Source organism: Drosophila ficusphila, unplaced genomic scaffold (genome assembly GCF_018152265.1).
Source record: "Drosophila ficusphila isolate 14025-0441.05 unplaced genomic scaffold, ASM1815226v1 contig_791, whole genome shotgun sequence".
NCBI lineage: Eukaryota > Metazoa > Arthropoda > Insecta > Diptera > Drosophilidae > Drosophila > Drosophila ficusphila.
Window position 1 is genome coordinate 810,189 of NW_025064737.1, and position 23,909 is coordinate 834,097.

The window sequence follows — 23,909 nt, forward strand, 5'->3', positions numbered from 1 at the left end:
ATAGGGAAAAAGTTATTGTTGAAAGGTATTCAAAAGGTAAAGCTAGCACTTTAGACGACACAAAGTTAGTTTGTTCTTAATCAAGATCATTAGAAAAGGATCTATGTGTGCTTTTCGGTATGTCTCTCCGAGTGAAAGTCAAGATCTAAGAACCTATTAGAGATAGAAATTTATACCCAACGCCAGCCTCTGTCCACGCCCAAAGCACGGAATTCTCAGGTATAATGATGAAGCATTTTGAACTATTGATCAAAATATTCTGCACCTAGTGTGAAAGTCCAGTTCTTAAAAACTGCAAGAGGCACTCGATTCAGAGTTTAATTATCGATGGATCCAGTTATAATCTAATAATAACAAAGAAAGGTTATTGTTTATGGTTTTCTTTATTTATCCATACACACATACATATGCATATCTCTGTACGTTTTACAAGCTAATTTAAATATTTATGGACTGGTAATTGAACGCACCGTTGAGCCAAATATTGCCGTTGTTGTTGTGGCTGCTTCTGTTATAAAAGCTTGAATTTCTGATGCGCCCCTTAATTACGATAAGTGTAAAGCTAAAATTTACAAGTTAAACTAACTAAACTCGTATGCATTTCGAAATCGCTAGAAGAATTAATGCGCCCAGCGAGGCCAATTCTAGTTGTGGAGCTTTCTTCAATTAGTTCTTCCATAGGGTGTCTCCTTCTGTCTCACTCTCTCTCTATATACACAAGTCACAAATTGTTTAACAAAAGATGTGTGTTTTAGATTACTTAACCACTACATACAACATGGCGGCCATTACCGAATTGAACAAATTTTTTGATCTTGCGCCGGCTCTCCATCCGATTTAATCCGATTGATTCAAGATTTTCACTTATACTTTTTACTGACACTGAGTTTTTCTTCCGTTTCTGTTTCCTTCATTATTTACAAAAATCTGTCTTTAAACTAGTTGTTTGGAGGGCATCGCGAGTCAGTTACAGATCTAAGAGGTTCAGAATCATTAGAATATTGAGTTCTCAAAAAGGGCTGTAGTTGTACTTACTCATAGTCTCCTGCTGGATCTCCACCTTGTAGGAGGGGTTATCGTAGGCAGCGTCGCTCTTTCGGGGCGGCGTGATGGACGCCGTCTGATGCACTCGCCTCCTGGTGATGATCAGGAGCAGGGCCAGAGTCGACATGATGGCCAAGGCGGCGATTACGGAGACCACCACCAGGGGGCCGTAGTAATCGCCGACGGGTTGGTCCGTTCCCGCGGTCAGCAGTTTGCCTAATGAAAACCGAAGAACAAGTTAGTTTGCAATATATGAAATAGGAGGGGAAACTAAAAGTAAAGGATCGTTATGGAAGTTCAAATCTAATATTTTGAATAGCCATTTTATACAATTTTTATAATTTAAGAACTGAATATTTTTATAAGCCAATTTTAATAAGAAGGTAAACCATTAATTTCAAAATTAATGGTTGAAGTTAAAGCTGAATTGAAAACGCCAATGATATAATCTATGTAGTATATAAAAATTGATAGATATAATTTTTCTACATTTATACTATAATCAGATAAAAGTTATTGGGGAACTCTATGTTTCCTATACCAAATAGCTTAAATCCCTGTAAGATCCTTTCGAAGAAATGCAAGACTTGAAAATAAATAGCTTCTTAAAAACTCCAATCTATCGTTACTGTGTCCAACTTACCAGTCTTTCCGGGAGTGGAAGGACCACCTGGCTTCGTGATGAAGTTGACCACGTTGCTCTTCTTGGTGTTGCCGTTGGTGAGGTACATCTCCAGCCAGAGGCGGTACTTGGTGCCCGGCTTGAGATCCATGATCAGGGTGCCGGTGGTGCTGTCCCGCTTGGCCACCTTGAAGACGCTCGAGTCCTCCTTGCCGGCGTCGCTCTGGTAGATGGCGCGGTAGATGTGCACGAACTTGTCCTCCGGATAGGGCACTCCGTTCCAGGAGATCTCCACGCTCTGGGTCTTCACCTTGGTCACGTTGACGGTCACATCGAAGCCGTACACATCGACCTTCTGGGCGGTGCGCACCTTGATCATGTGTCCCGCCCGCAATTCCGCTCCGTGTCCGGCCAACGGGATGTAGTAGAGTCCGATCTCGTAGCCCGTATCCGGCTGCAGGTTCTGGATGGTGTAGCTGGTCAGGGTGCGGTGGATCAGCGGCGAGGATGAGTAGATCATGCCGGTGAGCTCCTTGTAGCGCAGCTGAACTCCGTCCACGTACTCCATCTGCTCGTCGTTAAGCTTCTTCCACGTCAACTGCAACCAGCTGGCGTTCGTCTCGCTGACCGTCAGTTCCGGATCGTCGACGTTCTTGAAGATGTCCTGGAAGTCTGGCCTGTAGTCCGTGAACGGAGGCGGTGGGGTGATGCTCCTCTCGGCCGGAGTCTTCACCGTGTACACACTGCTCGTTGGCTGCGAGTTGAGGTCGCGGAGGATCAGGGTGATCTTCACCTTGTAGAGTGAGTTTGGCTCCAGACCGGGCAGGTCGAACTCCATCTGGGAGGTGGCGATCAGGTCCTCTGGGGGGTGCGAAGATCTGCTGCTCCCAAGTGGAGGTATCGTTTCCGGGTCCGTTCGAGTAGCGCAGCTCCACGCGTCCATGGAGATTCACATAGACCTGCGGCACAGTGAACACAATGCGGATGGACCGGGGATCGATGGCTTCCAAAGTGTGAACTTCGATGTCAGGCTGCAGGTTGCTGGCAACTAGTTGGGGGAAAAGAGGGAGAGAGATCTTGTGTTAACTTAATAATTTCAAAAGGTTTAAAAGGGAGATGAGCAATATTGGGGATCATTGAATTTAAGATTGACTTTAGTTTGTGTGGAAACACTTCTCCTAATACAAAAGGTTATCGAAGTTTATAACAAAATCATTAAATAGGTATAACTTTATATATATAACTTTTCCCAAATCAAATCAAAGAAGAAAAAGAAGATACGACACTATAATCTAAGGTCTAAAATTTAATTTGAAGATTTCCTTTTTAAAGATTTAGGTTTTAAGTAAGATAAATATTTCAATGATAATCCCACGGTTTTACTCCATGCTCATCTCTAACTTAAACTTAAACTTTCAGTTAGTATTTGTTGTTGATATTGGTTAACAAGATAGATTCGTTTGGAAATCGCTTGAGTTGCGGATTAGCTGCAAGCATGTTAGTGATGGATGATCTTTTGTGCGAAATGGATGTGTTTCTGCGGGTTGTGAATGTTTTGGCATGCGAGTGTCAGCTGTTGGTTTTTGTTTTTGTTGTTGGTGTTGTCTCAGTTAGTACAGTAGAGCCCTGTCGCAGTGTTCTGTTGTTGCCGAATAGCTGAGCGAGTAGAGGAGATCTAGGGGAGTGGTTGGTGGTGACTAGAATAGTTTGCTCAACCTGACTGCTGCTGCTGCTTGGCCAACTTGTCCTGGTTCTGGTGCAGGCTGTGCTCGCTGGCCTGCGTGGAGAGTCCGGAGGTGGTGCTCGAGCTGGGCAGGATCGTCGGCTGGCGGTGCTGCTGCGGCGTCGTCTGCTGCGGATGCTGTTGCGGATGCTGCTGCGGATGGTGGGGCGGCACACCCAGTCCCGGAATCACCGGGTAGCTCTCGTAGGCCACCGTCTGTCCGTCGACAATTGCGATTCCATGTCCTGGTGGTGGCGGTGGCACTCCACTGTGCACAATGGGCACATAGTGACCAGGGTGTTGCTGCTGTTGCTGATGTTGCTGCTGCGAATGTTGCTGCTGCGGGTGTTGCTGCTGCGGATGTTGCTGCTGGTGCGGTGGTGGTGGAGGTCCTCCTGGAACAGTTTGCTGCAGATGTTGCAATATCTGTTCGATTCGCACTTGCGGCACCAAATTGTGATTGTCCTTTTGTGCTTGTCCGTTGTGAATCGCAGGTCCTTGGTGACCCGGGTGTCCAGGATGACCCTGGTGACCTGGCTGATCGGCACCCAGTATATTGAACAAATCGGACTGACTAGTGGGCACTGGCGGCGGTTTACCCTGCGGTGTGCCATTGGGGTTGATATCGAAAGGTTCATACGGATTGTAGTCCTCGTAAACTGGCTTCACGGGATTGTAGAAGCCATAGGGGCCCAGATGTTGCTGGTGCGGATGCTGGTGTCCAAATTGGAAGGGCACATATCCTCCGTTCGGCGGCAAAGGACCTTCCTGCTCCTCCGCCCGATCGCCATCGAATGTAACATCGTTTTGGTGTTGGTGTTGCTGCTCCTGCTGCTGCTGTTGCTGCTGATGTTGCTGCTGCTGATGCTGCACCTTCTTGTGACCCTTTTCGGGTTTCTCCGGCTTCTCAAAGATCCCCAGACCGCCAATCGACTTGGGTGGCTTGCCATCCAAGGTGGGATAGAAGGCTCCACTTGGCGGTGACTTCTTCTCCTCGTCCTTTTTTATCTGAGGCACTTTGTTAGCTAAACTCGTCGCTGTGGTTGTTGTCGCTGTCGTTGTTGTTGTGGTTTCTGTTATCGGTTGCATGTTGGATGGTTGGTTGGTTGGTTGATTGGTTGTTGTTTGATTATTTACAAAATGCATAGCGTGAATAACAATATTGAAATTGGTTGTGATGAGCGTAGAAAATAAAAACAAAGTAAAACGAAATTAAATAGCATGTCAGCGCGATAAAAGGTGATGGGAATGGCGGCAAGATAGTTCAGATAAGACAGCCAGCAAAAGCGCAACAAATCACTTAAACAAACTAACAACAAGTAAATCGAACTGAGAATGATTTTGGAATGACAAAGCTCAATCGAATGAAGCGATTTGATGGAAGTACTTTCTTGATTACAGCATGCGAGGTAAGAAAAGGAAGGGTTACTCTGGCATGCAAGTTTATTTACCATTTGAGGGGATCGAGGAGTGCGTGGAGGTGCCTCCCTCCTGCTCCTCCTCCTCCTCCTGACCAGCGGCTCCTATTTTGGGGTTCTGGGTGGCGCAGGTCCAGTGCTTGCAGCACTCGTCATCGGGAATGGGCAGCAGGCGGGCCAAGGCCGGATGGCAGGGTAGATCCGCCGGAGGAAGAGCCGGAACCGGTGGACAGGCGGCTCGGCACTCCACCCTTCCGTTCTCGCAGTAGCAATGCTGATCGCAACCTGTCCGCAAGAAACCACGAGGGAAATGGATGATGGAAATGGAAGTGGAGGTGATCAAGCCACGATCTTACCTGTCAGGTTGGCGGGAACCGGCGACCAGTTCTCGATCTGGACGCCCTGGTAGCTGCAGGTGCCATTGTCCACGCACCGCATGCTCTCCGGACAGCAGTTCGGCGGCGAGGGCTTGAAGTCCGCCGGTACGGGCTCCCAGCGGATGCAGTGCGGATCCTGGACGTCGAGGCCGAAGTTCGAGGGGCACTCCAGCTTGGCGCAGTGGATGCCCTGCTCGTTGCACAGGCAGAGCTGCTCGCAGCCATCGCGGAACTGCTGGCCCACCTCGTACTGGGAACCCTTGAAGGTGCACGTGGGCTTGGCGCCTCCGGCATCGCGAGCCTGCTCCTGGAACTCGAAGGGATTCGGCTCTCCCTGATCCTCGTTGTTGTTGCTCTGCAGCGGCGTTGGCTGCTGTTCATGGTCATCCAGGGTGACGTCACACAGCTCCAGCTGGCAGCACACGTCCTTGGGATCCTTCACATACACGCACTTATCCAGCCGCGTGTGATTGCGTTCCGGGCACCTTGGCCTGCAGTCCATGACGCCGCCTTCGTCGCAGTGGCAGATCTGCTCGCAACCGATCTCCAGACGCTCCCGGAACTTGTAGACTCCGCCCATGTAGTGGCAATCGGTGCGCGGCTTGGGCGTGGCTGCAATGTGGTTGGTGGGCGGTGGGTGGTGGCAATGAGCGATGGGCGTGAGCGGCGTGGATGGGACATGTTTATGGAGGGCACAGAGAACACGGCAAATGTTAAAAAGCTGAATCAGCCAAATCGATATGATTGGGAATGCAGTATAAGCTACGACTACAGCAAAGCCACAAAAAGCACATTCCTCTGCTGCCGCCTCCCAAATCCAATCTAACTCACCTTCATCCTCATTTGGGGGAAGAGTGGCAGCGGCAGATTCTTCGGTTCGCTCGGTGGAGGGAGTGGCACCCTCGGAGGCAACCACGGTGGGTTCCAGCAGTGGCTCACTGCACTCCATCACGCGACAGCACTCGTCCTCGGGCACCATCTTCTCCCGGCAGTTGGGATTGGCCATGCTGCGCTGGCTGCCCCTCGGGTAACTCAATCCCTTGCACCGCGGCTCGCACATCCAGTCGCCCCGGTTGCAGGTGCACCGCTCGTCGCAGTCCCGCTCCATCAGCTCGCCGTGCTGTGAATTTTAGTGGGGCATTAATGTCCGCGTTCTTGGATTTATAGACAGTTTCTCATTATGAGGGACTCGCTAAGTCAAACAAGTGTCATAAATCAATTTTAATTTGAACTTTACCTAAGACCTAAAGTAAATTTAAAGGTCTTACAAATGCACGTTTTAATGAACTGCATTAACTCTAATTAGGGTATTTTAATGTGAGATCATTTAGCTTTAAAATGTTGAATTTTTATACATATTTAATTAGCATATTTTTTCTTATATCTATATTGCTTTAAATTTAATTTATTTAATATGACTGTTTCTTATAAATTATAAAAACCTCACTAAGTCAAATATGTGTCATAAATCTTTTTTTTTTGTCAAAGTTAAAAGTATTTTAAAAGTCTTATAAGTAATAACCTTTAAATTGACCTAATTAACTTTTATTGTAATTTATTTAATCATGTAATTATTAATTATTTTGTAAATTGTTTGAATACGTCTTCAGAAGCTAGGGATACAGGATTAAGAAATGTCCATTTCACCTTTAGTTACACTCTTTCTCTTTTGCAATTCTTTTACAATAAGTAATAACAACTTTCACTGACTCAACAAAACCTTTAAATTACACCAATAGTCATGAATTTGATTACCAAGAATAACCGCAGCTTACACCGGTAATGACCAAAGATCGACCTACTGAGCCACTTTTATTTTTTGTCAAAACACATTTCCTCCGCTTCGCTGTGTGAAAGCGATTTGCGCAGAAATTACGTCAATTTGCACAGCTAACTAAACAAGTGAGTTGAGTGGGCTCATCAATCATCCGCCTTGTTGACTGAAGGCAATCAGGGATGAGATTTCCTGCTCTGTGCGTGGTGCTCCAATAACCAAATATGCCAGATTTCGACGAAGCCCACGCAAGTTCGTTGCCTCAGTCTTTTGTTCAAGTGGAAAAAACCTTTTGTCCGCAGTTTGTTCTTTTAATTAGCTACTAGCTTAAAGTTTAGCAGACTTTTCCGAAGCGTTTATGAGGTTCTCAGGTGTAAGAATTCACGCCCCTTTGTTATGGCCAGCAAGCTTTTAATGACCGTCTGTCGGGGGCCATAATTCCCCGCAACCCCTCCTCTTCCATTAATGACACCTAATGAGCACAGTTCTTGTGAACTTTTGAGCCTTGGCGTCCATAAAAATAGCAAGCCAAACGCCCCAAAAACGCCCACTTTGGCACAATAAACTACTGAAAAGGAAAACCGATAAAAAACTTGGTAAACTGGGCAATTTATTTGATTATTTTCTTAGCTATTTGGCTGCTCACTTGGAAAACATTTGCGGCATGCGGCTTGGCATGTTGCACGTGTCCGCCGATCGATGGCAATTTATAAAAGGAAGGAGACGATGGAAGGGGGAGGGCCGATCGGCCGCCGACAACAATTCATTAAAAGTGAAAGCAAAAATTATTTCATATCGAAGCGGACCGCAAACTCGATTATGAAAACTACAACACAAACAATTTAAAAGATTAAGAAAAAACGATATAAATAAAAGATGAGGAAAGTACAACAACGAAGTGTTAATGCTCTTTAAATTGATAAGACTTGTTAAGTGTGAAGTGCCACTAAATTGTTGAAATTATTTACATTAAAAAAACAGAGCTAATATTATAATCTTATGTCAAAAAATCTTTCTTAACTTTTTTGAGGAATGGTGATGGACCTCAAGCTCCAAATCAACTAATTGTATTGCAATAACAAAATAGCAATTTATTTAAAAATTGTTCTAGTCTGGAAAATGAAATAGGTCATGCACCACAAATACTTCAAATCTTAATTTAGGTACAGAAAAAATGAAATAGCACACTAATTCAGCTGCACTTTTAGAGTATTTATGAAAGAAAAGCCCAACGTTCGTTTAATTAAAACAAAATCAACACCAAGATTGGGGCATCGTTGCAGAAAATGGGTTGGTCAGTAAGTAGTGGCAGCTGCAGGCGTTGCTCCGGCCACAGCCACCGATCGGGAATATATATAAACACCCGATGCAGGCCAAGATATGGCCAGCGTGGAGCTTACATGACTGGGCGCCATTATTCGAGAGGCCGAGAGACGGAGAGACCGAGTGCAATGTTTGATGAACACGTCACACTCGAAGAGACGCACAAAGGCGTGCAGCAATTTATTGAAATTCAAATGGCCCGGTGGCAGTTAATTACCTGAATGATAAGGCGACACCGTTTTCCCTGTTCGAGCGAATCATTCTAATTTATATATATATTTGTCTGATGACTTATCTAAAACGCCGGCAATTGTCGCGCTGTTACGATGATTGCTGGAATTTAGGAATCGCGATTGGGAGATTGGGTTGGGCTTTTGCCGATTGTTAAAGTTGCTGTTAAACCACAAAGGCGATGTCAACATCAATCACAGCCCAGCAATTTCTTGGAATTTTCTTCCCCAGCTCGCCTTTTTCGTGCACTTTTTCTGTTAATATTTAAGGTGCGCAAATATTTGCATAATTGCTGCTTGGGCGAGCAGCAGCCGGGAAAAGCTCACCGAAAAATATTTCGTCGGTATTATTTATTTATTTTTTTTTTTGGACTGCAGCGAGCAGCTGCGATGGATGCTGGAAGTTGGATGCTGGCCTGGCTGTGACCGGTTCCATTATGAGCACCAAACTGGCTGCCATTATGCAATCCAGGTGACGACAAGGCAAATTGGAGTTGCGTGCCAGGAAGTGGGCAGGCAGACAGGAAAATGGAGGCGTTGGCCGCCGCTTTCTCTCCTTTGCGGGCATCCGACTTTTATTCTATTTTGATTTTATCATGCTTGTCATAAGGACTATCATTGTAGCGAACTTGATTTATGCAAAGTTTGAATTTGAGTTATGATGGCTGTCTTTTGGTTTGATAAATTAATAAAATAAAACGGGAAACAGAAACAAGATCTTTGGCAGCAGCCGGTTGCAAAAGTCAAACAATTAAAAGACTTAAAAAGAAATTCCAATTTTTTATCTTCGTTGATTGATTGGTTATCCGTACAGATGATAGATTCCTTAACAATTAGTTATATTTTAATTGAACTGCACTTTGTAGTGAGGTGTTAAAAAAAGTATGTAACTTAAATATTAAGTATCATAAATGTATTTAAATGTATACCCTAATTTTTTAATAATCATTTTGATAACAATAAGCTATCTAATATATCTTGTAAAAGGAAAAACATTTGTAAAATCAAGAAAATTAGGTTTTAATAACCAATGAAATAGCATTAACTTATTTCATAAAAATTCCAAGATAATAATACCAACCTTATAGCTTTTACTGTCGGCCAAACACTCGCGTTGCATGGTATCTCCGCTGGCGGTGATTTCCACGATTTTCGGCATTTCCGTTTCCGGCTGGGCAGTGGTGCTCGTGGTGGTGGTGGTGGTGGTGCTGCTGCTGCTGCTCTCGTTCTGGTCGCCGTCCATGCTAACATCACTGAGGTCCATGATCTGCTCGTGGGTACTGCCATTGTGGTGCAGGAAGAGCTCCACATCGTCACCGCCACCCGCCGATCTTCCCTCGCCGGCAAAAGCCACGAATGGCGATGGCTCGGTGGTGGTGGTGGTCGGGGCTTCGGTGGTGGAGCTGCTCGCCTCCTTCTCCTTCTCCTCCTGCTCCTGCTCCTGTTCCTCCTGCAGCATGTGTTGTCCTTCAACAATGTTAATCACTGGCCCCGCCGCCGACTCGCTGTCCGGCATTATTGTGGTGGCCGCTTCATTTTCTGGCTCATTCATATGCATGGCGCGTGCTCGCGATGTGGTTGGAGTTGCTGCTGCAGTGGTTGCTGCTGTTGCAGTGGTTGTTGTGGATGTGGATGTTGATGACGACTCGGTTGCAGTTGATGGCTCTGGCTCAGCGGTCGCCTTGTTCTCCTGGCTGACAACAATACCAGCCACAATTCCCGACTCTGTGGTGGTGGTGCTTGTAGTGGTGCTTGCAGTAGTGGTGGACACCGATTCCTCGGTGCTGGTCGAGAGCATTTGATAATCTTCGTGTTCGGCCAGGCGATCATGATTCTCGGACAGTATGTGCACATGATAGGGATCTTCTTCGCGATCGCTTTGAACTGCGGACTCAGTCGAACTGTTGGAAGTTGCTGCCGGCGTACCTGTTGCCAGTGTACCTGTTGCCACAGTGGTTGTTGCCGCAGTCGTTGTTGTTGTTGTTGCTGCCGCCGAAGTTGTTGTCTCGACCCGTTTGTCACTTTCGTTTTCGCCGTTCTCCTCGCTGTTGCTGTTGCTGTTGCTGGCGGTGATTAAGGTGGCCGGATGCCGGAAGTTGTTGAGATCCTTGACCACGTCGTCCTGCTCGTTGGAGATCTGGTTGAGCTCGTTCTGCTGATCCTGCTCGTGCTGCTCCCGCTCCCTCAGCATCTCGGTGGTGGCATCATCGCTGCCGCTGCTCTCCGCGTGCTCGTCCCGCAGCGGAATGTGCTGGATGTGGCTCTGGTCCGGCTCCGTGATGGAGAACACCTGCTGGTGGTCCCCTGATCTCTCCTCGGTCTCCTGGCGGGGCGTGGTCGTCGGCTCCGTGGAGGTGATGGGTTCGATGCTCGTCGAACGCATGCTGGTCGACTCCGGAAGACTGCTCGGAATTGGCAGTGTTGTGGTGAAATCTGAAATATTAAAAAGCGAAAGATTATTAGTAATTTAAATTATTTTTATTATTTGTACGTATATGCATTATATTTTATAATTATTGAAAGGGGTAACTTCAAAATTCTTGGATAGATTAAAATTTTTTTTTTAATATTAAAACCAACCCTGACATGGGAAATTGTTTACTGGGATTTTCTCGCATAAAGAAAAAGAACTTAGCTTACAGACAAGTTTGTTAACTTTAAATATTAATAAAACAAGACAGCCCCCTGAATTATAAGATTAAACTAATTAATTAGTTTGTTCATATAGACAAAATGTAAAAAAGTCCCTCAATCACTAGGTAGAAATACAATATTAAAACATTTATATTAAATACTGTTAAACTTCCTTAGCGAATCTATTATGCTTTCACCTGAAATTATTTCGAGATTAATACCTCTTTTTGGTCAAGTTCAAGCTACGGAAGCAATTAAATGCATTTTAATTACCATAATCTGTACGACATTGATAGATAGCCCGTTAAAGTAGTGAAACATGGCAATTATTTAAGTTACTTGGCTTTTTACAGCTCCTTCCGACACATATAAAATAGTTATCTACAATGATATAGATAAAGTTGTTATGTTTGTTTTGCCAAGTTTACAGGCAGAGTAATTGCTTGCAGTGATAAATACCATAAATAAATTACAAAATCTACATTTCATTTTCAATTTATTTTGGTACACATATAGATGAAGATAATCAGAGAAAAATCATATTCCTTCGGAATCCGTTCAGTCGCCAATATTTTTTGAGTCACCTTTGGGGTAAACAAACTATAAGGCTTTGTCCCACATTTACGGTAACTGGCGGACGGAATTCTTTCGCAATTCTAGCGGAAACCACGTAAATCGTATTGGAAATATCTCACGCGTCTCACCATCATCATCTTGGCCATCCGCAGTTGGCTGTTCGCATTGGCAACGCCATCATTGAAACGTAATTTCTGTTTTCGGCTCCGTTTTTTAGTTTTTTTTTTTTGCCGCAGCATCAATTCCTCAAAATCGGCAAGGTATTCATTAAGCTCCGTCTGCCTGCGACTTCTGCCTGCTGAATCATCATCGTCCGTAGGTCGGTCCATTCTCGGAAGACCCGGCCAAAATATCAGCCAGGCCCCATCTTTTATGATATAATTCTTGTTTCTCTTCGCTTTTCCTGCTTCTTTTTCAGATTCCGAGTTGGTTGGCTTGTAAAGCTCTTTTGTGGGCCCCAACGAACCCAACAGCTTGTTGTTCTTTGTGATTTTCTTTTCTCTCTTTCGCTTGGCCTCTCTTATATAATTACTTTTGTTTTCGGGCATGGTTTCGGGGCGCAAACTCATGTCATAAATAAATGACGACCTTAGCAAGGGGTCTTTAAGTTTTGTATTATAAAACGGACACAAAACACTTGACTTGCCCGTGGATGGCCAAGAGATACAAGATGGCTTCTGCTCGCTATTCACAGGAACATTCAATTAAAAGTTAATTCACTAATGGGAACTTGAACTTGGAACTTGATCGCTAATGACTGCACTTCAATGGGAAATGGCAAAGAAAAGGTAAGTCGAGTTTTACAAAGGCTAAATTGGTGGGAAACCTCAAGAGAATACTTATTTCAATAGTAAGTTGTGATTTCGTAAATTAGTCAATCAATAATCATTTAGCTGGGACATACATAATTATGTTTGATTGCCCTGCCAGTTAAAGAATTCCAAAAATTTCCATTTCCATTCCGGTAATAACTTTAAAATGGTTCAGCTGCAATTTTCAACGGACTTGAGCACTCGATCATCCAGTTGGAATGGTAAATAACCCTCACATGTGCACCACTGACTCATGATAGAGAATTCGGAGGGGAAAGGGGGTAGGGGGAGCGGAGTGGAGTAAAATGCGACCCCATGGGGACGGCATTTACCCAGTCAGGTCCTCCTCCTCCTAGACAGGCCTACCTGAAGTGTGGGTGGAAGGGGTGGAGGAGGGGAGAGGGGAGTGCGACTGTCATGCATGCGTGGTAATAGGCATTTAAGCGTTCCCGGATCTCGGGTCCCTAAGCCCCAGACCCTTTTCCCTTTCCCCGATTCCAGACGATGCAGACGCAACAGTTGTCGACGCTCCAATAAGAGAAGAGAACTCAAATAAAATTTACTTTGGTACTCGACGCTTTCAGGCAGTCAGTCCGTCAGTCAGTCAGTCAGACAGTCAAAGACAGTCGGAGTCGGCATGCAATGAACGCCAATTTAGCGCTAAAAATTCTTACTGGAAGGTAAAACTACGAAATTAAAATACCCTTTTAAGTTAAAAACTGATAGCGTCATTGAAACTAAGTCTACTAACCGATTGATTTTGTAGGAAAAACAAATTGATTCAGCAAAGTCCTACAAATTAATTTTTTTTATTAGCTAAATAAAAAAAAATAAACAAAATTGTTATGTGAATTCGATAAGCTCAATTTCGAAATCAATTACAAAACCGTAGATCACTAGGCTGATTGAATAATTGCCTATTAAAAAAAAAATATCCAAAGCCAATTTCTCACTATCGATTAGCCTATTAAAATTGAATGTTACAATTTCAAACAATATTTAGTAGCACAGTACCCGCTAAAATTCAGGAACACCGAATATGATTTAATACTGTAATATATCAACTTGTGTCAGTAAAACAAAATGCCAGCTGTCAAATATTTGAAGTGAGGTACTCCAATTTCCGCTCTTCCTGTAACAAAAAGTGTACCCTTTTAGATAAAAATATATATCCTCCTTAAAATTAAGGGTATGCAACCTAGCAGCGCAGCGGTCTGTTCAGTTCGTTAGGCCACAGACTGAATGGGAGAAAGAGGCCCTAGCCGATTTCTATATAGAGAGAACATCTTTATGTGTGTGTTTTATGTTTTAGCTGTTGCTTTTATTGTTGTGTCGGACTGGGACTGGGGACTGGAGCTTAGGGTTACTGACATGAACCTTGAATTTTAGTTCGTTATGCTGCTGCAGGCAGCCTCCAGCTAGCCAGCTCCATCTCGAGCTTCAGCTAGGGTTGCCTCTGCCGTTGCCATTGCAGTGCTTGGCCCTCAGTTCTTGGCTCTCGAATCTCGGCTCTTGGTTCTTGGGACTTGGCTCTCGGTGCTGTCACGGTTAGTCGTTTATAATATGCGAACTCTTCGAGGGTCTCGGCGGTGCTCCCACTCCGCCTGTTTTGTCTGTTTTTACTTGGCGCACAATTTGTCTTTTACTGTCATTGATTTTCATTTTTCACTGGCACTCGTTAAGCGAGTCCAGGCTTCTTTAATTTATGTATGAACAGATACCTTTATATATATAAACATATATATATGTATATATCCGAGTGGAACAGGCTGGAGAGATAGCACTCGTTTGGTGGTCTTTCTTTCCGTTATGCAAGTTTTTTCCCTGTGTTTTTATCCCCAACTTCTGCGACTGCATTCGAAAGACTCAGACAACGAACTTGAGTTTCTGCATCTGTTTTTGCTCCTTCGCCTCAAAGTCTTTCTGGGCTTTTGGCTTAGCATTGTTTATTATGACTCAACGGTCAGCTAGCCTGATTATGATACATATGCAAGCGACAGCGAATGCTAACCGCCATCAGCACCGCAAACAATCACCCGAGGACAAGCCACTTATGCAGAAATGCAAAACTGCTGTCCGGTAGTTCAAACTCATTTGCGGTTTTTCTAAGTCGCCGCACGTTCTGCGGCTCCGGCAAACAAACAAATGAACAGACAGTTGTTCAGGGGAGTTGGAGATGGTGATAGTGATGGCATTTGGGGCAGGGGTTGTGGAAGGGGGCCATGCGGCAAGGGGGAGGCCATAAGTGATGTGCTTAGAATTGACAAGCTGCCATGGAGCGTTGCATGCCAACCGGATGTCTTTGTTAGGTGGGATACTGGTCGTTCTTCGGGGGAAAAGATAACCATCGATCTGGAGTTGATAATGGTTGCAAATGTCGGTTAAATGCGACGGGAAAAGGGTTTGAGCTTAAATAATTTGTTTAAAAACGATTTAGTAACGAATTTCCTTTTTTAATCATTATAATTATTTGATTATTATAAAGATCAGATTATTAAGATAAAAATGCAATACACAAAAATATTATCTTTCATTGTGATATTTTAAGGAACTATTTTAATCAAGTACAACTTATGATATAAATAAATTAATAATAATCCCTAAACATGAAACCATCCATTATTTTTCCATTCTTTCCCATCTGCACATTTTTTCTAACTTCCGCATCTATATTCTTGCCGCGTAGTGTACTGTAAGCACTGAACGTGGCGAACCGGAAGGAGTGCTTCGAAATGAACCCAACCTAATGACCATGCCCACGCTTTTGATCCCCTCTGTATCCCGCCCTCCCCCTTTTACCATTCTGTTGGCCGAGTTTTGTAATGCGCAAAAAGTGTCAACAAAATAAAACAGTCAGTAGCGATCGAAGGGAAAGAGAGAGAGGGCGGGGAAAGCTTTTACCATTTTGGGTTTTGGGCGGTGTAACGGTCATGCCTCAGAGTGTGTCATGAATCCAAAATACGCATATGGCCGTAGATTCGAGTATATAACCGTATTATGCAGCTGTTGGCTGTGGTCCGGTTTTAGTGTCGAATGATAAACAAATTCGAATTCGATTACGCAATCTACGCTGTAGCCTGCATTCGGATACATTCGCTTCTTTTCGGGTGTTAATTTTGATTATATTTCGGTTTTAATTAAGCCCATCGCTTGGAGGTTTCCTATTGTATTTGTTTTAGAAATTCGCTGATGTTAATGAAATTGGCGGGCCTTTGTCCATAAAGATGATAATTCACAAAAGACGAGTATGTAAATTTGTGAAACGAAGTGTTAACTTTCAATGCCGGGCGTGTTGAATTGAAATTGTACGGTGATATAGAAACCATTATTTGAAAGAAAGACCTTAATGTGATAATTTTAAGAATGATTTATTTCCGGATTATTGTAGAAACCTATGGTTTCTACTGTGATAATAAAGAAAATGAAAAAAGTACACAGCATTGTCATAAATTTATCTCGATTGCAGTTATCTGAACTGGCCTCTACCCAAATGGTTCTTGACTTTTATCAGCCTTTCTATCTGGCTAATGACATAAAAATGTACTTAGACCGCAGATAGGGAATCCAAAAACAAGATAGAAAGAATAGAAATTCAGAAACAAATGACCGGCAGGCAGTCAGGTATGTAAGAGCATCTCCGATAGGGTAAAACTCCGTAAAAACTACAATATCATTAGGAAGCGAAAAGGGGAAGACGAGTAAAACTGTTCGGCAATAAAGCAAAATTATTTCCCAACCCGCGGCTGACCTTTTTCAACTGGAAAGTTCATGTGCATCCAGCAACAACAAAAATGCAGTTTGACCCGCTAAGAAGAGGAGGCATTTGGAGGGGGAGGATGAGGAGGTGCACCTCATACTAAAACAAAACAAGTTTCAAATACAACCACTAAGAGCGCGTGTCATTGTCCATTTAAAGTTCGAGCTGAAGGAGCCGAGACAAAGACCTCTGGCTGAAATATAAACAACAATATGACTAAACACAACGCCACTTAGCTAAGCTGGTGTAGTTGCAGCTCTAGTTGTATCTGTATCTGTATCTGATCTCGATGGAATGACACCACACACTTTTAGCCAAGTGAATGCGAGTTGCTTGGCCGGCCATGAAATCGAATTGGAAGTGGAGTTTGGATTCGAATGGAGCCCCGCCATGTGCTTGGTTATTGTACAACTGGCTGGCTGAATTGTAACTGGTGCCAAAGTGCGTTGGAATTGAAGGTCAATCGAATGGCTCGAGCCACAAGATGATGTGTATTAATTGGTAGAATTTGCGGTCTAGCAATAACCTGAATTGTTGAAGCAAATTCACAAACAATGTTGAGAGGTATCCGACAATTAACAGAATGTATTTATGACGATATATATAAATAAAAACAATTCACAAGTACAAGCCTAATCTTAATTTTCTTTTTGTTCTTTTTTAGTTCATAGTCTGAAAAGAAAAGGTTGATAGACCAATTGATTGATTATAGGATTAGCAAGGTGTCACGTACAACTTAGACTTAAAAAAAAAAATTAAAGTCATTAAAGATGTATTATATATAAAGATGATGGATTACCAAGTAGTATGCAATACTGAGATTCATTAATCCATTTTTTTGTGCTGACTCCAATTGGATAATGGCTTTGAACCGCCTTGGCTAACTTAATAGCGCGGATAACAGTAGAACTTATTCATAACTTGTAATTACTTTAATTTCCATTCTTTTAAATGTGGCTCCCGCTCTAAGCTGAAACTTCCTGTCCACGTTCTCTCGCTCTCTGCACCGTTCAATGGCACAAATAATTGCCCCAGCACACTCAGCACACTCACTTGGCCACTAAGTATTCGCAATTAAAATGCATTAATTAGCCGCACACTGCCTTTCTGTGCTACATTTTTCCCAACACACACACATTCACACACACATACATATGTGAGAAAAAGATACGTGGAAAATTATCTAATTGAAAAAATGCAAGCCAGCCAACGCATGTCTAGACCGGGGAGGGAATTGCATGATACTCGGATACTCGGAGTGGAATTAAAGCCATTGCTTAATGCATATTTCGAACGAGTTGTAATTGAGGTGAATTTTTGCCTGTATTTTGATTTGCGCCCCTGACACAAATAGGATTGAGTTCAGACCCAGGCCGGGTTTTCACCTGCCTAACCCGTTTGGTTCTCTTCAATGGGAGGCTGGATGCAAGGTGTTTGCTTTTGCGTGGCGGTGGAGAAAGCCCACAAATCCGGCGTGGAAAACCCACTCGAAGTTCAAAGCCCAAAAGTGATGTTTTCGACACTTGAGTTCGAGGCATCTCCGAAGCTATATTTACGGGCAAAATGTTAATTGTCTCTGTCTGCACTTTCACGCGTCCCTCTCGCCAACTTACCAACTAGCCAACTTTTTAAGCTCGATGGATGCTGTGTTGAGTGTCAATGTACAAAACCATAATAATAGCAATGCCAGCAACAAAACGCCCGCCGGCTAACGGCCGACAATTAACAATCGCGGCGAGTTGTTGTATTTGTCACTCCACACATAACACTTAACGTATTTTTCAGCTGGCCCGTTGAAAAGCCTTTTTAAGCTACTTTTACTTATCGGTTCATTATAGCGGTCGGATGAAATTCGCCAGCTAATCGAGCATGAACCCCAGAGCGAAAGGTACAGCTTTTCGAGTCGGAAATCAGAAATCACGCACTGGATTGCCACACCCTCCTGCACACAAAAATATTTCTCACACTCTGATGAAATCCGTATCCTTGAACCGTTCGAGAAAACAAAAGTCTTGTCTGCCTGCTTATTTCTGTTGAATTTCTCAGTTACGCGGGCGAATAAATAAGAAACAGAAAAACAACAGCCATATAAACAAACAAGAAGAAGCTCACATGGGCGAAGCAAACAAAAGACTTAGGCCACAAACTCTGACTTGGGTATATTCCATTAAGCAAAACTTAACATCTTTTGGCAAAAATATCGACCTGTTATCCGAAACACCATCAGCTTCCCATGCAGATCGTTTTCAGTACCAAAATTCACGATAATCGTGACAGAAATATGTAAATTTCACTTTGCTATGATTTGTAAAAATAATAAACAACCAGCAAGTCCACACAATAGCAGGTCACTCAGCACTTTTCATTTTGTTTAATGTTTTTTTTTTATGCTGTACATTTTCCCTTGAAGAAAGCGAACCGAAGACAAGTTGGTCTGTTAATTGAGGTCGTTACTTCGGACTTTATTCACGTTATTGAATTTTATAAATTTCGTGGTACTTACAATTGTGAAAAAAAGACCTCGTGTATACCTAAAAATATATTTATTTATTTTTGGCAAGCCTTTTTGAGTGCAGTCCCTGACTTGCAATGCCAACGCATTGAAAATTGCTCAATAGGATTTTTTCTGCAGTTTTTTAACTCTACCCTCGCCGTATCAAGGCCATAATTTAGCACTCAAATGGCACCGCAAAACGGAAAATTAACATAAATGATTTATGTACTCGACATTCAAGTACAACTGCAGCCAGCTGTGGTGTGCAATTTTCCAACTCATTAGTGTTAGTTTGTTGCATATTTTGCCTCGGCTTGTAAACAATTTACGTTCAAAGTTTCTTTCGGTTTGGGGCTTTCCACAAAACAAGTTAACTACCTTGCTGTAAAAAAGGCCGGTAATAGCGGGAGATTCCGAAAACACCAGGCTATAAATGATATTGAATATAATTTCTTGCTAAAATCTAGGTTGTATTTCTGTATTTGTAAATCAATTGACAGTTTATAGCTAGTTTGAGTAGTTGTTTCAGTGGCTGTAACTATAACACAAAACCAGTTAGTCAACTGGCCAAAGTCTTACCCAATAACTGATTTGTAAATATATGTATTTGTTTTAATTATATAATCTAAAACCCCAATACGCTATCTACCCACTTGCAGCCTAGTAAACCATAAGATTGCCTCACACTCAGTTTCCAATCTAATCAGGTGCGGTTTCTTCACAAAGATTGTAGGTGTTTCATTAATCAAATGTGTCAATGACTAATTGCCATTTATCTTCCTTTAGCTAATTTGCTGTCTACATACTTTTATAATTATCCCCGCGAAAAGACATTCCATGTTGGCGTTCAAATGTCGGCTCCCAAAATTACCCGAAGCTCACCAATGTTGGCAGTACTTTGGTACGTAGGTTAAGGGCATGAGTCATGACAGTTGGCTGCTTTGCATTTAAATTGGGTAATTTGTGAAGGCTTACCCTGCCATCAACCCAATGTTTGCTGTTAAATCTCATTAACTTCCCCGTGGCATTTAGAGCAACCAGAAAAGGCCAGTCCCCTTTACAACAATACGTTCCCCTTTTCCATAACAACAGCCCAAGCTGAATTGATCTGAACTGTGTGTGGCCCGTCTAGGCCGCATTTTATCGAGTCATCAATAAAACAAGATGGAAAAGTATCAAAACAATGAAAAGCCAATTGAAGTTTTTACGAGCGGGCTTGCCACGAGAAGAGTTTAATGTGCAACTGGCATTAAACCTAAAACAACATCCAAGCTACACAGCCAAGAACTCGACAATTAATCTGGAAACCCAATTTTTAAAAACTTTATTGGCTCTGACAAAACACCGAACAATGCAACCTTTCACTTTTGCACTAAATAAGTTCACTGAGGAGATACGTGAATGAAAGTTCATCTTTCTATCTAGGATGAACCGAAACGTGTTAGAATGTTCTGGTTAAATAAATAACAAAACTTTCGCGAATGTATTTTCAATACAAATTTATTTTAAAATTGACTTTATTTATTAGAAAAACCACACTTTTATTTGCTATTCAAATTATTATATAATTTAAGTTGGAAAAACTCAATTTATTGGTTAAAAATTCGAACATTTTTTCCCCAAGAAAGCTGTTTCTTAGATTTAGTAATTAGGTATTTCAAATTCAGAAATCAGAATTAGTTGGAAAATATAATTTTATTTTATTCAAATGTTCTAGTATTTTCCCCTGAGGAAGCTGTTTCTTAGATTTACCTAGAGGCTCTACAATTTTCACTTTGATGAACCGCACAATTAACTAAGTAATTCAACAGGAAACCACTTCATAGCTCCCAAAATTCTTCCACCCATTAGTAGGCCAAAAATTTCTCTTGTTCGCTCCATTTAACCGAATCGGAAAATAATTATGGAGAAATGGCTTACAGATCGAAACGAAATGGGTAAAAAGGGCGGACCAGAAGTCACGCACCGGCGCGGCGTTAATTGGGGGCTCAGAGAACGAGATTTGATTGCGGCTCAGAGCGCTAAGGCTAAGGCGGGATTAAAGTGTCTGGCCGGAGATCGGAGATCGGAATGAGATGGCTCATCTAGTCGAGCGTCGTCGCGTTTAAGCGGCATCTATAATTTCCATGGCTCTTGGCCCGGCATTCGAGACTCACCAGTTTCGGCCGCATTCGATTTGTTGGCCGCCTCAGTTGTTGTTGTCGTCGTGGAAGTCGTTGAACCATCCGCTGTTTCGATGGCTGAGCTGCCGATGGTGCTGCTTTGTTCTACGGCAATTGTTGCTGGTGTTTCTGGCGTTGCTGGTGTTGTTGTGGCAACTGCAGCAGAGTCTGGGGCATCGGTTGTGGCATCCAGAGGTGGCAGCGTTGTGGCAGGGGCATCCTCGCCTGCAGGCGCAGACGCCGCTCGCTCAATTTGAATGGCAAGCAGCAGTAATCCGCAGAGAGCAACCAGCCACATTCTACTCCACATGATCGTGGCCGGGTCGCCGGAGGCTTTTCTTCTTCTACACGTTTGCATTTTGGTTAATTTCCTCCGCTTTTCGGTTTTTCCTCCTCTTCGATTTTTTCTCACACGTTTGCACTTGTTATTGTTAATTTATAGTAATCTTCTATGAATATGGAATTAAATAAATTACATGTACGTTTAAATCTTTGAAAAGGTCCCGATAACTCATTACCGACGTTTGTGTTCACTAGTTATTATTTAGTTTTCTCTTTTAGGTTTCGGGATTTTCTTTTGCGGTTATTTAAGTTCACACGACATTTGTTGGCAGCGGTTTCTGTGATTTGTCATTGGTTCAGTTCGGTTCAGTTTGGTTTGGTAACCCCAAATGCTGTCATTTCCGTTGAAAGTCGGTTGAATAACGATCTCTCAAGTGTCAAGTGTCTATATTTTGCCTGCCGATTTGTTCAGTGATTTGTTGGGTCACTAAGCGAATAACCTAACTATCTTATATGTCAGTTCGAAAGTAGGGGAAGCTTTGTGATTTATGGAAGGTAATTTGTACTTATTTCTCACTAAACGTCCTGCTGCTTTTTGCGAATGTGTAAGCTAATTTTCTTTCTAATTTTCTAAAGAGTTACATATTTCTTACATAATTTGCTACTTTGATGTGAAAGTATAAGCTCCTTCAATGCCAAGTTTGTTTCCCAAGTCTTTTGTTTTACAGAAATGTAAATGTGTTTCTTGTATATCGTTTAGAAAACTGTGGAGATTTACGATATGGAAATCCTAGTTAGCATACTTGATTTAGATTTACAACTCGAAAACCTACACACACAGCGGCTCATAAATATATTTCATTTTTGGGGCCTCCACTGACGGAGTGTCTACTTCTCACCATTCAGACAAGAAACTAGGCAAATAAGCCAGCGTACCAAAAACAAAGGCAACAAATTGGGCTCTAGGAAAAAGATATACTTTGTGTATGCAAGGCAGTCAGTCGATGCTCATGCAATTCGCTATAATGCAACGACAGCGGCAACAAAAACCTTAGACCCAAATTGCGATAGCGAAAATATTTGAACCGGTTCCCCACGGCGGCAGCAGAAACTGCAACTGCAAACGGCTGCAGATCGCAGAATGCGCTCCAAAGCCTTTTTGGCCAAGTTAGCTGGAAGGCGGTTCTGTTTATTCTACTTTGTTGGCGAACTTAATATTGGTTTCAGCCAGTGTGATGTCATTGTAAAAGTTGGTGGCTATTTGCACTGACATTTCACATTTCACTCTCACTCCTTTTATGTAGAAATGGCAAATGGCAGAAAGCAAACATCGAACCAGCCATTCGGAGTTGGAGGGAGAAAACTTGTTTCTGGTATTTTCAATGGAATGTTTTCGCTCGTGGTTCTCTTTCTTGTTGAACGAATATTTCACTTCCAGATCTCGTGTTTGTTCAATAGGAAAGCGAAGATTTGCGTAAAACACACGCACACTCGCACACAGACACACTTAAATCGAAGATTAGCACCAACCCGGCGAGAAAAAGGTAGTATCTTTTTATCTGGCCACGTTAGCGGGCAGCGCGGGGTATGATTTTTCGGTTAACAACACTGCGATCGCTTTCGGCCAACCGCTCCGTTTGAAACACGACCACCGACTGATCTCTCCGGCGGCATGGATCTTGGCTGGAAGCATTGCCAACTCACCACGGTCTGCAGGCGGGCAACAGGTAACTGGTTTCCTCTCTCTCCTCTTTCTCTCTCCGGCCAAGTGTGTTCACTCTCTTTCTCTTCCCCGTCAGCTGGACTCAACAGGTGAGAGAGCGGCAATACATAATACCATAATGCCACTGCCTCTGGTTGAATGCTCGCTCTCACCCACACTCAGGTGTGTCTAGGCTGTTCGCGAGTGTATGGGTGTGAGTGCTGGTGTGGGTGTGGGTGTAGGTGAGGAACCGTCGGAACCGAAAGACAACGGCCGTGATGCATACACAAGACTCGACTCTGATTTTTGGCAAGGCAACTGCAACAGTCAATTCCCTGACAAGTGAACTCAGCGAACTATTTGAACTGTCCAATTGGCTGGCGAAAAACTCAATCCCATTGAAAAACCCAACCAAGACAGGCGAGTTGGCATTCATTGTTCCTATTACGCCCACGTTTTCGGCTTTGGCTTCGGTTTCTTTCTTCTTCTACTTCTTTGTTTGGGCCGCTGAAAGAGCCAAGAAGTCGACTGGGATTAGTGCCCATGCATCTCCGTTGGGGCAAAGCGCCCATGAGTCAGGGATGCTGGGGTCACAGCAGTATTAACAGATTTATCTCTTCTTACCTCATAACCTTTAGTCTGATTATACCATAAATGGAATTCAATGCCCTCCCGAAAAAGTGATGAAAACTGTATCTTTCAAATGGGTATATTGACATGAGAGATTTCAATAAATATAAAAGAATACATTACAAATAACTTTATGATATATTCAAGAAATTCTTATTAAAAAAAAAAATAAAATAAATAAAACTGACTCTCTTCGATTGTTTGCCTTAATTAAAAATATTGCTCCGATTAACATAATTTGTATTAAAAAGTCATTCAAAAATCATTGAGAAATCGATGATTAAGAATTCAAGATTAGCACAACACGTTGCAAATCGTTTAATATAGTATTCAAGATGCGAACGAGAAT

General features: G+C 42.9%; 1 protein-coding gene and 1 pseudogene across 1 annotated transcript; both read right to left on the bottom strand.

The window, feature by feature from the left end:
- Positions 1-364: 364 nt before the first annotated feature.
- On the bottom strand, positions 365-22,878 carry LOC108098567 (putative epidermal cell surface receptor). The gene is given in 11 exon segments (XM_017201586.1): positions 365-975; positions 1,036-1,260; positions 1,688-2,534; positions 2,536-2,714; positions 3,383-4,462; positions 4,841-5,092; positions 5,164-5,796; positions 6,016-6,304; positions 9,593-10,944; positions 20,941-21,395; positions 22,759-22,878. Coding segments are annotated over 10 exon segments (5,229 nt in total). The 5' UTR covers positions 21,305-21,395; positions 22,759-22,878; the 3' UTR covers positions 365-967.
- LOC108098272 lies at positions 21,405-22,921 on the bottom strand (annotated as a pseudogene).
- Positions 22,922-23,909: the final 988 nt, after the last annotated feature.